At 44.1% G+C, this 17021-nt stretch overlaps 1 protein-coding gene across 1 annotated transcript; it reads right to left on the reverse strand.

Annotated features, from left to right (window-relative positions):
• Positions 1–15229, reverse strand: klf13 (Kruppel like factor 13). The gene is made up of 2 exons (XM_080475576.1): positions 14335–15229; positions 1–2149 (listed from the first exon to the last, which is right to left on the reverse strand). Exons 1-2 carry the CDS (start codon positions 14810–14812, stop codon positions 1842–1844), a joined length of 786 nt encoding a protein of 261 aa, XP_080331702.1. The 5' UTR covers positions 14813–15229; the 3' UTR covers positions 1–1841.
• Positions 15230–17021: the final 1792 nt, after the last annotated feature.

Raw genomic sequence — 17021 nt, forward strand, 5'->3', positions numbered from 1 at the left:
CCTCTTATCCTACAGTTTGGATCAACCCACTAATTACAGCCATTTTTCTGCTGCCTGTTTCTACAGTTGGTGGGAGGAGGGGATCATGGGAAGGAGGAGGAAATGGGGTGCCTGCGACTCCGTGTCTCCTCCTTTGTGCTGTTCAGCTCATGATAAACCTCTCCTCTTTTATCAGGACCTGCCCTCTCTTGCCTGTTTATTGCAGATAGCTGCTTTGTTAGCCCCGTGCTCCGCCATAGCTGCTGCCCAAGCGGGCTGAGGTCCGTGTTACATTTTGCACCCCCCACCCAGCCCACGTTCAGCAACCTCGTGCAGTCTAATGGAGTTGGCGTACCCCCGCTCTCTGACAGCGCAGGTAGAGCCAGATGAGGAAGGACTCCCTGGGGAATGGCATGTTCTCACTCCTCCAGCAGCCTGTGAATAGCTTCTTTTTGGGTGCAGCTGTTTCCTTCCAGGGAAGCCACAAAAGGCAGAGCTGGGAGGAGGAAAGCAAGCAGGCGTCTGGCTCTACCTGTGATACTGCCAACCACTCGCCCCCGGCCTCAGCGGAGGGCGCCTTACAGGACTGAACAGAAAGCTTTCATTCACGCTTGTCTTTGGTACTTGTTCCTGTGTGCTTGAAAGATGGATAAACCTTGTTCCTACTCAGGTCCCTTTGTGATCCCTTTCTTTTTGTTAGCATGAACAGCTGCTTTGAAACTTAACAATCTCGGTTTAAAGGTTCAAAAGTATCTTTGAAGGTGTGTGTATAAAAACTGCTAACCCATTATAATCCCAATGCTCCCACAGTGCAGATTCATAGAGTTTACACTGCAAACAATTTAACGCAGTATATATATTCAACCCAGTGTCAATGAATATTCACAATGCAGTGAAGGAACAAATGGGTTTTGATTGCCAGGGTGGGAGTTTGCTGATGTTTTTTTTTTTTTTTTTTTTTTAAGACACAGCAAATATCTTTTATGTGAACGCCCCAGAAACTCAATGGAGTTGCAGAACTTTAAAAGTCTTTGACTGACCGTGTGACTGCAGGGCAGGTCTCATCGAATGTAAAAGCCAACAAAAATACAAAGAGTGCAAATTATGTTGAGTGTAAGGCTGCAATATATGTACTGTATGTCTCTCTTCACCGTGTTCATTCTTTCAAGCTAACAAGGCCATCCCTGAGCAGGGCGTAAAATTCAACCCTAGTTGAATTTCAGAGTAAAGTGATGAGTATATTGTGCAGTCAATGTGAGTACGGTTAAGTACTGTGGTATTACAGAAAGAGCCACTGTCTTCAATCCTGAGGTGTGTGTGTGTGTGTGTGTGTGTGTGTGTGTGTGTGTGTGTGTGTGTGTGTGTGTGTGTGTGTGTGTGTGTGTGTGTGCGTGCGTGCGTGCGTGCGTGCGTGCGTGCGTGCGTGCGTGTGTGTGTACCCCTTTTCCTAACCCGTTCTTTAAAAAAAAAAAAAAAAAAATCAACAAAAGTAAAAAAAAAAAAAAAAAAAAAACTTTTTGATAAGACTTGTCAGGGTGTCTGTCCTTATTTTCTTCTTCTTCTAAACCTTGTTTAGTTGAATGTGAACATACATTAAACAACTAGCCATGTTCAGAAGCTAAAAAAAAATACAGACATGTGGTACAGAATGTAGATATTGCCATCTGGGAAAGGCATTACCTTCTTTTAGGATCACACAAGTAATTGCACTACAATAAGCAGTTATGTACAGTATGGTACACCACAGCAAGCGCAGGTATAGCTAAGGGGAGGGGGTTTGCTGACAACTGTGCAACAAAAGTGTTATGACGAAAACACAGGCCTCACAATCTGGAGGCAGAAAAGTGCGGCCAGGTTTCAGTTTAAGGCGAGTTGGCTGGGCTGAGGGTGGGGCTGAGGGTGGGGCTGGAGGCGTCTGAGCGGCTGTAGTCGCTGAGGGAGCCGGGACGTGTGCTGCCGCCGCCGTGGGGCCTCTTCAGCATGCCGGGCTGGAAATCTGAGTGGCGGCGGGCGTGCTTCATCAGGTGGTCGCTGCGCATGAAGCGCTTGTCGCAGAGAGGGCAGCCAAACTTCTTCTCCCCCGTGTGGGTGCGGTAGTGGCGGGCCAGCTCGTCTGAGCGGGCAAACTTCTTACTGCAGTCGGGCCAGGTACACGGGAAAGGCCGCTCTCCTGCAAAACAGCCATGAGACAAATGTCAAGGTCCGTGGTAAATAAAAGCATAACTTTTCGTATGCGATGCATTTACTTTACTTTCACCGTCCGACAGGCACATTTATTTCTCAGTGCATCTGAGAAGGTTCCTTTCAGTTCCTGGCATAACGATCATACTGTAGCGACGCTATAATGTTCTAATCGTTCAGTGTTATATCCTGTTATTAACTCAAATGGAATGTTGAATGTTGTTTACAATGCTTGTTCTGGGCCAACGCATTGATTTGGGATGAAGGGCGGGTCCGGGGCGGGGGGTAGTTTGAGCGAGCTGGAGTGAAAGAGCGTCAGCAGCAAGGCAACATTGTTGTTTTGTTCCCGTGTTGATACCCACTTGTTTACTTTAATAAATTGACAGTTTCAAAGTGAATTGCTTGTCCTTCTTTACAGCGCATCTCGCCAAACCCCACAATACAAAATAAAGGAAGAAATCCTTGTTGGGAACCGTACCATTGTGACCCGCAGATTTTTATTTTCTGCTTTGAAAACCATTTCTTTACCTAATTTAGTTTTTATCACTTATTGTAAGCATATGTGAACACTTTTAGTAGCTTCCACCATCATATGATTTAAATCTGATACAAACATTTCCTTAGCAAAGATGGTTTATAATCACTCAGTAAGCATCTTGTTTTGTTTTTTATTTTGCCCAAAGCTAAATGACTGTTACATTAAATGGCTGTGAAGACATCGCAAACCCATTTGTGATGGCCTGTAGTGATAAAACGCAACGGCAACGTGTTAACTCTGGCTAAAAACAAGCTGGTGGGATTCTTGCTTTATGACCAATCGAGTCTGAACATATTTCAAGTCTGCACATGCTTATTGTAACAATGCAGTGAAATAAAAGGGAGTGAACGGCAGCTGCCTGAAAGTTTTAAACAACAAAAACAGAATGCAAAGATGGTGGAAAGGAATTTAAAGTGTATGTGATTTGTGGTAAATGGACCGAAACATGCTAAAGCCACCCTAAATGCTTTAATTTTTCCAACCACCGAATGACATCTACACAACAAATCTTTTCAGATGGTCAGAGTAGGTAAGACTAAATCATACTAAACATAGCTGGATACATATTTCTGCTATCTGATAACAAAACGGACCCAGTTTTCCACCCTGTGACTTCTCCAGGAACAAAGATCTCAACGTTATTTCTATGTGTAATAAATCAGTTAGATAAGGAATACTAAAAATTGCCTGGATATATTCGAAATATTAAGAAACATGAGACAAATGAGGCTCAGGCAGTGGGACTGAGGGTAAATCATCCCATAATTGGTGCAGCACTGAAGAAGCATACACACTTTAATTATCTAAACTCCAGATGCTAATCACACTCACAATGGTTGCCCAGCCCATTTTCCAACATGCAACTGTCTGTGACACGCTACATGGGAAATACACCCTCCCCCTTCCATCGGGCCATAAAAGTGGGCTTTGACACAAATCTACCCAAAGCCAGATGGTACTATATATCATGATATGTCGTGTGGTTTCTTTCCGTTCGGAAGCCGTGCACATGAAATCTACATGCAACGTTCTGCACACTGGCCAATATGTCTGAAACTGTATTCCACTTAGTTCCATTTCAACGAGTTTCTGCCTGACAATAGCAACATCCAGGAGTCTAATTTTACCCACACAGCATTACACGGCAAAGTGCAAGATGACGTATTCTAATGTTTGGGTTGTTTCCCACTATTAAAAACAATCAGTCATCGTGTGCAGATGAGAAGCATAAAAGTAAAGAGAGGATGAGATGGTTGAATGCTTATAGGTGGCTCATAAGAACAGGCCTGCCAAATGCTTTCTTTGTTCTGTGGTTTCCCTCTGGGCCACAATGGAAACAGTGCTGTTCAGCATCAAACACTCATATGGTACCTGATGCCAGAGAGTCTCAAAAACAAGAACTCGGCACACAACTAGTCTCGGTCCCTCCCCCCCCGCCCCCCATACTGCATGGTTACAAAACATGCAGATAGACAGAGCAAGTCTAGACAGTCCGGTCTGTGTTCTTGCCTCTGACGCCTCACCTCAGCTCCAGACAAACTCAGTCAGCCCTGCCCACTACAGTTCCTGCGGGCACATACTAGGTTTGGTGTATTTAAACGCTTTAACTGACACTGTAGATTTCCATGTGCATGTTGAACACAGCCCAGCCTCGTCTCATGTAAAGTCTCCGTGCTTATTTTGCTATTCTTAGTAGAGCGAATATATAAAGAACCATCTGTCCGCCCTGTATTAGGTTGTGATTCATAAAGATGAAAGCGCTGCGGTTGTTTGACCCAGAGAACGCACCTTCCTTGACGCATAGCTCTTGAAGAAGGAAGAAGAACACAGAAAAATGTAAAGGCACTCGTCCAATGGAGGTGACTCATGACGGACCGATTTCATTCCATATCAGCATGTGAATGAGTCTGTGCTGCCACATGGCACCGCAAAATGACTAATTGGCTTAAGAGTAAAGCTAAGCTCTGCGGGCTCAATAACCAGCGTAACGGATCCAGAAACATAAATATTTAACCAGACACAAGAGAGCTAGGCTGAGATATCCAGTCAAACTGCTCTGATACAGTAACACAGTCATAGTGAACGCATCAGGTATCCAACACCAACTCAACCAAATTATTTGGAGCTCCATGACTTCTTATACAAACTGAAGATGAACCTTTGACACTGAACCACATTTGGCATGTAGGCCAACGATGTGAATATGAATACAAATCTCTCTGCACTGATGCCAGCCTTTGAAGATTCACTTGGATGAAGAGGAAGCACGTGATGTCCTAATTAACTCTTCTGCTCGTTTCATAACGCAAGGATTTCAGTGATGTTTCCTACAACAATGAAAAGGTTCAGGAGGCAAACGCTCTTATCCTGAGCATAGATTATGATAGGGTCTATTACCCTGTACGGTAGGAGGGTGTCACTCTCGATGGAATCACAATAGACTGCCGTTATTACTCAGCAGCTCTTCTGAAAGGAGAATGCGCAGAGCCGCTCCTTCTACCCGTCCAGCCCCAGCGTTGTCACAGCAGGGCTCCGTGACGACTGTGACGCCAGGCCCCCACCGATTGGTTATCCCATCTCTGGCAGCGTGCTACATCCAGGGTGTGGTTTGTCTTTCTCAGAATGTGTCAGTTACAGAGGGCGAGGGGAGGGCGGGGGTGTGTAATGAGGGAAGCTTTTCCCTAAAGAACACAGTGACCCAGTTACCCATAAACTGAGTTACATCACGCACGCAAACTGTACCTCGACTAAGCACCAGTGTCCCCCCTCCAAGGCAATGTGATTATGTCACAGGTACTCTTGTTATATAACTGTTCTGTGTGAGTCCACTGGGTCAGTAAATAAACAGCTCATCTCTGCTCCTCACCTTTCATCATCTTCTCATTCATATCTAAGAAGCTTCCACTCCTCAGATCCTGCAGGAATGGTTAGGAGAAATCGGTCTGGATTCTGTCTCCAAAGCCCAGATCAAATCCCTTTTGGGCATGAGCAGCGGCTCAGGAGCTCAAGTCAATCATCTCTTCCAACAACAGCCACCAGCATTTCACCTAAGAGTAGATAACATTTCTGGTGTGTCCTCAGGCATGGACAGAACTCACACAGTGTACACCTGAAACCTGCAGAGGAGCTAGAGCAAACAGCTCTGCAGAGACCACCTTCAAGCCAAGTTCTCTCTTCCTGTACAGTGAGAACCAGAGCAGGAAATATCTTTTAACAGCGCTCAGAACAAAAACAAGGCACAAGTTGAACCTCGCATTGACTTCTGGAAGCAAACAACCCGAGAAAAGAAAGTAGAGTCAGACTGCAAATCACAGCTCATTAGACGAGGAGCTACCTCACTTCAGCGCTGGCTTAGTGGCACTGCCAGCTTGGCAACACGAAATGAGAGGGGCACCGCTAACTCCAGTGACACAGTCCTATAATTTGGTTGTATGTTTACAACAGACTGTGACCTGTAACCAACCAAGAGCCAAGTTCACTGCCAGCAGACAACTATTCATGGGATTTATGGTAATACTAAAATGACTGCTGGACCCTTCATCAGCATAAACCACAAGAGTCGACAGGGTTAACCCAACCGTACCCTGCCTCTCCATCCACATGCATCATTACATGTTGAAATGACTAACATTTGTGTGCAGGACAATAAATATACATTAAAGGCAGCTCCTCCTTTCATTGTTCACAAAGCAATTTGAGCAGGGATCGCTGGTGCAAAAATAACAACAAAGACTGACAAAGTTCTGCAGTCTGCAGAATCAACACATCTGCAATGAGAGCGACTGTTTACGTGTCTCTTTGTCAATGAAAGATTAACTGAGAAGAGAGGAGACATAGTAGCTTTGTTAGAATCAAGAATAAGTTGTTGCTATGAGACTTCACACAGGACACCTTTGGGTGGGTCAGTAGCTCATGTTGAGAATCAGTTCAGACTCGTCACTCGAAAGCTTTAACAACAGAGTGCATTAAATGCATTATCATCTTTTCTTTTTTTCTTTTTTTTGGAGTGGGACCTGGCTTGTGGTTGAATAGGCCGCCTCCCCTTGCGTGCCTATACTGTAGCTGTCATATTGTGAACAATAGCCGCAGCCTTGCTCCCAGCAGGAGAGGCACTCCTGTAATGCATTTCAATCAGACAGGCTCCACGTACTAACCGTAACTCACTCCCCTTGGTCTACACTGCGCGGGGCTATTGACATTCACACCGAGACATACAGTGGGGTCGAGTGCGACCATCTGATGCCTGCACACACTTAGCCATGCATTACTTCATCCCCTTAACTGTTTAAGGGAAATGCAGGGATAGCCTGTCTGCATTGACCAGCTCATCACATTTGCCTCAGTTAGCTAGAATGGGCGCTCTCTTTAGGCCCTGAGTGCAGTGCATGCTACAAAAGGCTGCAGCCTTCAGGCATTCTCCTTATCATCTAATATCCTGGTCGAATGAAGACATGCAAACAGCAACAGTCATTAAAGGGTGTTTACAGTTGATCCATAGAAGAAGCTAGGAGAGGATCCCCCTTCAGCTGTGACTCTAACGCTCTAACCATGTCAGCTCATTTCACTGAAAAGGTCTGACACCATAGCTAATTTCAGATACGCATCTGCGCCCAGCTTCAAGCAAAAGCCCATAACCCTGTTAGATGCTGAGAGGACTCATCCCACTGCGATAAGAGGAGATACAGGCTGGAGATAAGGCCAGCTCTCTCAATGTAATACTCAGCAAGCGGGAGAGGAATATTTTCATATCTTAGGACGAAAATGATCAGACCCTCCTCATCCCAAGACTGTGAAATACTCCTCAGTTTGTCCCCGGGGCCGCACCCCAGAGTGTTGTGGTCTGCCACAGTCTGATTTATCATGCAGAGAAAGGGGACACACCTTACATACCACAGGGAGCACAAACAGCACAGCTCGAGACAAAACCCTTCCTCTGACATTAGCTCCACAACAATTTCAGCCATTCCTCTCTTATTCAAGTTGTTGTGAACAGAGTACAGTAGATGTGGTCAGAGACCAGCACTCAGATGGGACCCTGTGAGTGGCGGTCCAACAGGAGTGAGTTTTGCTGCTCAGGCCATAGTCCTTCAAACGTTAATCAGATTAGCTGCAGATGCAGCTGAATAAATGACCTACATCGATGGAGGGCATTGACAGTGAATATCCTGGTATCTAACCCCACCCCCACCCTGCCGCACTATATGTTCCATCTTTGTACAGCAGATCCCTCCCTCACATGTGAGATGCGGTAATATCTTTCTGAACAGTGGAGGCGAAAAAATGCAGTGTTCCACAGGTCTGTATCCCTCTCTTACTGCTGCTGGTAATCAACACCACACCAGAAGACGTGGCTGGAGATCGTCCTCCCAACGCATACTTCGCCATTTATTTTGCTCTGAAGACTGGAAAGGGGTGGGAGGGACCGAGCAGCTTTAATAGAGCTTCTCTAGAGCTAACTAAAGAATACATGAGCCCTCTGGGCCGTTGAAAGAAGATCGACCCGGGTACTGCCTGACGGGGGCCTTTCAGTATGACAACCGCCCACTATGCATGCTTGGCTGATTAATCGCCGTTGAAACATTGGAGCATTAGTGAGGACCTATCCTACTATCAGCTTTACATGAGCACATGTAGGATAACATATGGACAGCATGTGCACCAGCACACGCCTTGAAGATGTCGTCCAGGGAGCAATGCACGAGAGGATTACCAGGCAAGATGGTGGCTTCACCGTGGTTTTATTTACATCCCAGGATCAAGTAGATTTAACTAATACCTTGTTTCCATTGGACACATACTGTACTGCAACACGTGGTCTTCACGAGCCAACCACATTTCATTCATGAGTGCTGCATCTTCCAGCAGAGAAAACCACCAGAATGTGTCCAGTGTTACTTTTTGTTTACCTGACTTTAGTAACACTGATCACAACAATGCCAACAAGATTAGCAACATTGGTGTTCAACACTAACAACAATAGAGTGTTCACTCTTGACGGATTTAATCTAATATAAACAGCGGCTGTTTAGTTAATCTTTAACTGCATTTTGACCAAAAGTACCCAGAACATTTAGTTGGCAGTTCCTACTGTAGCGTGCATTTCCACCACCGCCTAAAGTCCACAGATTATTCTGCCAATCAGGCCAATCAAAGTCATAAAACAATAATGCCATATTCAGTAAGCGAAGGAAAGGTCAGCAGTTATGTCGTCTACTCAGATACAGCATGCTGAGTAATGCAGCATATCCTCAAAGTGTTTGAAACTTTACCTGAAACCAAAAACTTTTTGGGAGTCAAAAATAACCCCAGAGCCAAATTTAGACTTTTGTTCTGTTGGTCATTGCATTCAATGTTCCTGTGATGGTACCTGTGTACTCTGGGACAGTTCCTGTGGTCAAAATGCAGCTTTGGAAGTGTGAAAGTTGTCATGTTCACAAGCCAATGGTTTCGAGAGGCAACGGTAAACTTTTGTTGTGTTATGTGATGTTTGTTCTTCTGACCTCAGCAATTCAAGTCCACTTTTTTTTCTTTGAGTGTGTTTGGAATGACCCCATCACAGTCTCTGTGTAGACAGAGAAAACCTTTCTGAAATGCAGAGTACTACGGCACACGCAAAAACAATGGCAGATTGCAGAGTAGTGTTTGTGCTGCTGAGGTTTGAGTTTAACAGCGCTTCAACAAAGTGTTCACTTGCTACAACTTCCACAACTACTGTTGCAACTACTAAGTGGGCCTATATGGAAAAAAAAAGGGCAGCTAAAAGGCACTTGACTATTCATGGACATTGTATTGTTCTCTGTACACATGCTTGTCTACTGGCATTAAAGAACACACACCGCCAACTGGTGGCCTGGCATGCAAACTACATCATTTTCAAGGTTTCTAGTGTCCCTGTGTGAGAGGCGATCGTTATCAAAACACTTCTGTCTGCACAGGTAATATTTCTGAGAGTAGAGAGAATACAATGCCTTAGCAGATGGTTCTTAGTGCACACAAAGCAACCCAACCAATTGTAGAGCAGTTCAGAGAGCAGATTTTGGTCCAGTTCCAAACAAACTCACTCTGGTTTTAACTGCTGTAAATGCAATGGACCAACGACCTCGAAATAGACCAAATCAAATCAGGCACATTGCAACACCATGAGGGAATTCCTGTTGAAGTTTCAACAACTTTATTTTTTTTATAATTGATATGCTATTGGTGAGATATCCGCAGGTGAAAATACGACAACTGCACATTCACTGTGATGCATTTGGCCTAGCACACATCATACATTTTAAGATGATTATCGGTAGAAGAATAGTCTCCATGGCAGCTTTTAGTTTTTTTCTTCTGTTACTATGGTAAAATGATGGTGTGGGTGCAAAACTCAACAAACAAGACTGCCAACATTTTCTCTTTTTTTCCTAACTTTTTAATTGTGCCACAGGAATGAACACTGCCATAGTTTAATGTGTTAGCAACGGTTACTACTTTCTATATAGAAGCACAAAGTGTGGAAGTTAATACAGCACTAGGTTATAAATACATATAACATAAAGTTAATGATTTAAGTTATTAAAGCCGAGGTAATTGAAGACTACAAATTTCATTCCGATGGTTTAACGCTACAGGTTCCATCCTCTAAAAATCTTTAGAAAATTCAACGTAAATCCATCCAATATCTTCAGTTAGGAGTAAAGTGGAGTATGACCGCGCCACGAAAATGGCAATAAACACGTAACTTGGAAACTGTTCTGTTAATTAGAGCATCGTCGTTTTTACAACATGTCAAGAATAATATAGCTCAACTGGGAGCAATGCTGGAAATCCTGCTGTGTGGCAGGTAGGCACATTGACCCTTCTCTGTGTCCTTTTTTTTTTTTTTCAGCCATTGCTGTGCCAAGGCTGGGCTAAAGCAAGAGCAGGAAAACCCCATCTCCACCCTGCTACCTCATCATTGCCACCAGCCGCACAGGAACACAGTGCACTCTGTGTAGTAGTGCAGCCAAATATAAAACCACTGGCAGAGATGTTGTGTGTATAACCAGAGACTGCTGCTGCCTTTTCCATGTGGAATCTGGGCTAATTCCACTTTGAAAAAAAAAAAAAAAGTGTCATTAATCACAGTTATTTGACCAAATATAGATGGCATGCATGCATAACTGGGCCTTCATGGCAGTGGGATTGTGCTGCCAGGTGGTTCCACTTATTTTTTAGGACAGACAGTAAAGAGCTTTACAGCCATGTCACTGCATTAGAGGTACCCCAGAGCAACACAAAGGAGGTTCAGACAAAACATCAACCGAACTGTAAAATATGTCATTACACTCTTTGTCTTTGAGGAATATTGGCCCTGTTCCTCCCTGTGATTCCAATAGTTCTCAAATAGGTCTTTTACTCTGACAAGATGGCCTTTTGTAAGACCCAACCATGGGTGGGGGGACACTGAAAGTCTAGGCTGTATTTTCTCCAGGGGAGTCGGGGGCCACCTCTGCTGTGGTGAAGGCAGTCTGCATGATTCGACTATAGTAATGAGGCGACAGAACACCGTGTACTCAATGACCTTGAGACACTTCTTGAGAAAGTAGGCCTTTTTTTTTTTGGTTAAACTTCAAGACAAAGAGACAAAACAAACAGTAAAGAATTGTGAATATAAACAAAACCGAAAGAGCCCAAAGCTGTTTTCATGTGTCCTTCAAATGCACTACTTAAAACTAGGCTTATCTCTACAACATTGTTACATGGCTGCTTCATTCAAAGTATATCAGTAAGAGAAAAACCCCACCTCCCACACCAGGAGATCAGACAAAAGCCGTCTGGTAACCTTAGACCCCCAAACTGCTGTGAACTCCTCACCATTAAACTCAGTGCAGTATAATGAGTGATTTAAATTCAGTGTGTACTCTTGTGTCTGCTAAATCCTGATGGCCCTCCAAGACAGGGTTTGAGAAGATACCACTGGAAGACATATGCTGACTCTTCTTCAGGGACCGAGGGCCATTTTGTACCCTAAAATCCTCATTTAGGGCTTAGTTTTTTTTTTTTATCACATTGATAATGAAAACTACTAACTATAAAGTTTGCACACAAAAAAACCAACTTTCTAAATTGTCGTATTTTTTGAATATGCATGCAAAATTGTATAGTTCACCATTTTTAAATCTGTGATGGTAACATTGCAGTTTGCAAAATTATCTAACTGAGTAACCCATTAATTTGCAAAAGATACCAATAATGTTCAATATGCATAGGTACATAGCTTCTGATTGCAAATATGAGTGTGTTTGACATTAATCAAAATTCCTAAACATTAAAATTACGATGCATCATCTAAGACATTGCATAAAATGGCTTTTATCATGCTATAGATGCTGGATAACTAATGAAGTGCATCACTATGACAAATCATAGACCCATGAATAGCAGCAGCAGTGCTGCTGAGGCTGTGGGCGTCACTGGAGTCAAGTGAGGACATCGTGTCCCTGGCTCTTTGTTTGGTGTCTGTAGCAGTGTTTCCCTCCTCAATTAGATAGTGGTGTTTGGCTGGAATTGACAATGCTGGATCCATGCTCTCTTGTCTCTGCTGGTCGAGGCTGAAGGGAAGCACGCTGCCATAGTCTGGCTCTGTGAAAGCACTGCAAGGTTGGCTGAGGCAGCCCAGCTGAACTCAGATGACCCACATTCTGGGACCGTCCAATCAAACACACAGAAAGAGTCATTGTTAGCGGAATTTATGGGACAGAAACCAATCGCGAATCCAGACACCTGAGCGAATCCAAACAGAAAAGCAGGCGAAAGGAAACGCTTAATAGGCGGAGAGACAAGGGCAGGGCTAATACGACACAATAAAACTGCACTAAGCTCACACGGTCAGGGCTGAAGGGACGCTCACCACGTACTGGAGGCTGCCCGCCTCTGTCAGTGTGCTGCTGCAAACTTGGCTGAGGCAAGACAGCTGAACTGAGATGACTCATGCTCTGTGACTATCCAATGAAATGAGCAGAAAGCCACAATATTGGAAATTACAGGACGCAAACCACCACAAAGCCAGACTATAAGAAGAAAAGGGAAAGAACAACAGAGCTGATAGACAGCGACAAAACTACACCAAGAACCCGATGTACAATAGATACATCTACATCATTATCACTCAGGTATAATACTAATTACGTACACATATAGGTCAAATCAGAGCTTCATTCCCTTGCTATTCTTGACAAACACTGCTTATATAGTGGAGCAGTCAGCACCGGCTGCACATGAGGAATAAAAGCACATGCAAAAGTGTTTCTCACTGAGAATAAAATGCTTGAATGCATTCCAACAATAACAATCGGTGCCACAAAAACAATAAATCATCTCATAAATTGTTAGTGGTGTCTTGCATTGTTTCATTGTTGGCGTTTGCTTGAGCAGCTCGCCTGATGTAAGTGCGCCTGCACAAAGCCAGACTGAGGAGAGCACAGAGCGAACCAGGAATCAAGTCATCTGAGGACAAGACAATAATGGAGCGCAGCTCTGCAATAGACCATTCAATGTCAGGAAGCTTTTCTGCATGGAAATCTTTAATATTTTCTTCTTGTGCTTATTTCCACAGGCACAAGGTGTCAAGTTCATGCCAAAGCTTTTGTTTTCCTCTTCTGATCCACTGAGCTCTGTTTTGTTTGTTTTTTCAGCGCATGAAGTAAAAGGCGTGTATAGTGGTGGGAAAACCAAGTGGGAGCTGCAGCACACAGAGCAGAGGAAGACTGCTCAGTCGAGGCTCAACTAGCTGAGTCTGTTGCTGGCCAGATCAGCTGGCAGTCTGTCTAGCGGGGGTGTGGCACATCACAACAAAGGGCTTTGGGCAGACAGGCGACTGCACAGCTCTTATCAAACCCTCCAATTTGAGTCGACCTACATCTTTTTTTTTTTTTTCCCCCCTTCTGTGTGTGTTTCTCAATATACTATCTTGGAATGCAAAGCGCAGATATGGAGGTGCTCCTGCAGGAAGGTCACGCACAGCTCCTGATGATCATTTCATAGGCTCCTTTCTCTCCAGCAGAGTGACGGTACACTTCATCCTGCAAAACTTTCTGCATGTCCCCAACGGCAGTCGGATGAACACATTATATGTTGTGCATTTTTTTATTGGGTTTTTTGTTTTTTTTTGGCGTTGTTTAAAAGTTTACTTTCATCGATACAAGGTGGAAATGCGATCTGTGTCGTGTGGCTGTGAACATACCGTCCAATGTGCAAAGTGTGTGTGTTCAGTTGGGGGGCGCAAAAGGAAAGCTGTGACAAAGCTCTGAGACTTGAGTGGGAGTGGCACCCCCCCCCCCCCCCCCCCCACTCCCCCCCTCACCCCCCACACCCCCCAAATTAAAAAGACAGTTCCTATAAGTTCAGATAACTTAAAAGCACAATAGGAAATGAAACAATCCAGGCTGCACTGTACCGTATGCGGCCATTATTCCCCTTTAAGATACATCGGTGAACATCTAAAGACGGAAAACGCAGCAATTGAACCCACCATCCACACAAACGTCCGCGTTATTTATTATAAGAGAATAAACACTCCGTGTCATTCTCGGTGTCAATCATCCCATCCGAGCTCAGACATGCAGGGGAAACACATCGAGTCACAACAAACATTCCCATCCATCCAAACTGACCTGTGTGTGTCCTTAGGTGGGCTTTGAGGTGGGATGATTTGCCATAAACTTTTTCACAACCTGAATAGTGGCATTTGTGCTTTTTCTGAGGTGATTCTTGCTCAGTTCGACCTCTCGATCTTTTGCCTCTTTGTTTGAGCGAGGGATCGGAGATGGTGGTAGGTGTGGCAGAGTTTCCATCATCTATGAGGTTCGGCATGCTCTCATCCTTTATTTTTGCCTGCTCGGCACCACTGTTGGGAGTCTGCTGGTTAAAATCCGCCAGAATCCGCGCCACCACAAAAAGAGAGGAGTTCTCCTTCACAAGAGGCTCTCTCATCTCCTCTCCGATCTTGGAGGAGGACGGGATCTCTGGTTTAATCTCCCTATTCCCTTTAGGAGCGTGAACAATTGCACGACTGGACATTGAAACAAGGCACTCTGCTGCAAAGTGATCCATTTTGTCTTTGAAACAGCCCCCTCTGCTTCTTAGTGACATTCAGGAGAGAAAAAAAAAATACAATGATGTCGTGTGAAAAAAAAAAAAAAAAGAAAGAACTTGTTCCGTGGTTCCCTTTGTGAAGGTGGTGGAGGAGGAGGAGGAGGTCGTTCTCATCAGAGAGAACTGACTTTAGGATCTTACCCGGCTTCCTAATATCATCAACATCCTGTGCGAGAAACGTCTCGGTTAAAAAAAACAAAAACAACAACAACAAAATCCGTAGACCAACAAACCTCCCCCCCCAAAAAAAAAAAAAAAAAAAAAATGACGAGGAACACAAAGTCTTTTGTTTAATGCAACAACACTGGTCAGAGGAACTCTAGAAACTTGGATGCGGTAACTCCCATCGCGGCTTCAAACAATCCCCGGCACAGAGCGTGTGTCTCCGGAGCGCCTGCTCCTGCTCGTTGTATCCATGCTGGGGGCGTGTCGGCCGGCAGCGCTCCGCCGCAGCGTCACGCGAGCCGCTCACTCATTGGGCACCGCGTGCCCCCGAATGCACCGAGCAGCACGAGTTACTTGAAAGTTTCACCACAGGTTGCCTCCATGCATTCAAATCAAGTATCTCACTGACTACACGTTTATATGTATTGCAGATTTTTTTTTAATTTTGTTGTTGTTGCAGCGCACACAGCACCTTAGAATCACTTTGACATATTTACAGCTCTATTCATCATGCAACACATCAGCCACGTTTGCTCTGCAGCACGTGCAACATCCCTCATGCAATAAGAATGAGAACCCCCTCCCCAGCAACAGATGGTACGACCCTAAATTCAGGCCTGAGCCCAGCAGGATTGTCCTTATTTCACCTTTCTACAATACCAGTGAAACATATTCATATTCTGTTGTATTCCATTTGTTGTATTCATATTACTTTTATATGAAAATTTATACTGATATAATTTCAGGGGAAGCTCTGGCTGGATTGGTAAACCTGCAACCTCCCAATTGAAAGGTTACAGGTTTGAGTCCTCATCTCGACCTGTCCACATGTCAAAGTGTTCTTGAGCAGGACACTGAACCCCAAATCATTCCTGGTGGATTGAGTGACTTGCATGTTGAGGCGTGTGAACCCTCTGAATGTGATTATTGGTGCAAATATAAGTGAATTCTATTTACCATTTAATGCTTGGTGTGCTACTTTCTGTAACTATTCTTGTTATTTCTAAATATCTTGTATTCAATTGGGTTATTTTCTTAAAGCATTGCTCCCAATGGATGGATCGAGCACCTTGCATGGCCGCAGCCTCCATAGGGGTGTGTGTGTGTGTGTGTGTGTGTGTGTGTGTGTGTGTGTGTGTGTGTGTGTGTGTGTGTGTGTGTGTGTGTGTGTGTGTGTGTGTGTGTGTGTGTGTGTGTGTTTGGGGTTTTTTTGTTTTAGTTTTTTTTAAATAACACAGCGTCCCAGCATTTTTTTTGTGAATTTTATACGTAGTTAAAGGAGCAGCTTCCTCTCCCTCCATCACAGCATCTTTCCATCTACCTGCCCCCTCAAGCCAACTCCTCAGTTAGACTGATTCACATGATGAATGCACTGAGTAAGCATCAACCTCTAAAAGACACACAGACATTGTGTCCAAGGTATTGGAACAACTACGATGTAACACGTCTCTGGAAAATTGCGTGAAGTTGCATTGAAGCAGGCAGAAAACCAAATTCTTGACAGATTCTAGTTTTCTATTTGTTGCAGTTGTAGTTTCATTATTTTGGGGATAAAAATACATAAATTTTTTTTTATTTTTGGAAGTCCCCTCTTTTTATTGACACACTAACAGCACTTATGATTCAAGACTTTATGCTAAAATAAGAACCACCTCCACCCTGATTTTCTGATTTGGCCAAACATTAAGCATGAAGCCAAATTCTGGTGGACACTCCCACTGTCTGATACAAAAGCAGGAGCCTTGGAAGTAATAGCAGCCATATAGTTTCCCCAGGTCTGCGCTTCTGTCTGCAAAGTGTCTAATTATGGTTTTCTTTGACATGTAATTTGTGGTGTCCCCTCAAAGAGACTCCTGGACCCCAGACTGGAAGAACTCAAGCATATAAACAAAAATATACTTTAGCAACAAATTTTTTTCTTTTGTCATTCGAGTGATTATCTTTCAGACAACAAAACAATTTTACGCGTCAATCCCTCAATCCTGAACCCAAATATAATCCCTTTACTGTAATACAGATATAAATAAAAGTGACAAATGTT

This window comes from Lipophrys pholis, assembly GCF_963383615.2.
Source record: "Lipophrys pholis genome assembly, chromosome: 11".
In the NCBI taxonomy this organism is placed as follows: Eukaryota; Metazoa; Chordata; class Actinopteri; order Blenniiformes; family Blenniidae; genus Lipophrys; species Lipophrys pholis.

Excerpts from the sequence above, each read along its gene's own strand:
- klf13 (XM_080475576.1), bottom strand. The coding sequence starts at position 14,812 with ATGTCACTAAGAAGCAGAGGGGGCTGTTTCAAAGACAAAATGGATCAC. Across the intron at positions 2,150-14,334 it reads CCACCTAAGGACACACACAG|GAGAGCGGCCTTTCCCGTGT; the intron begins GTCAGTTTGGAT and ends GCTGTTTTGCAG.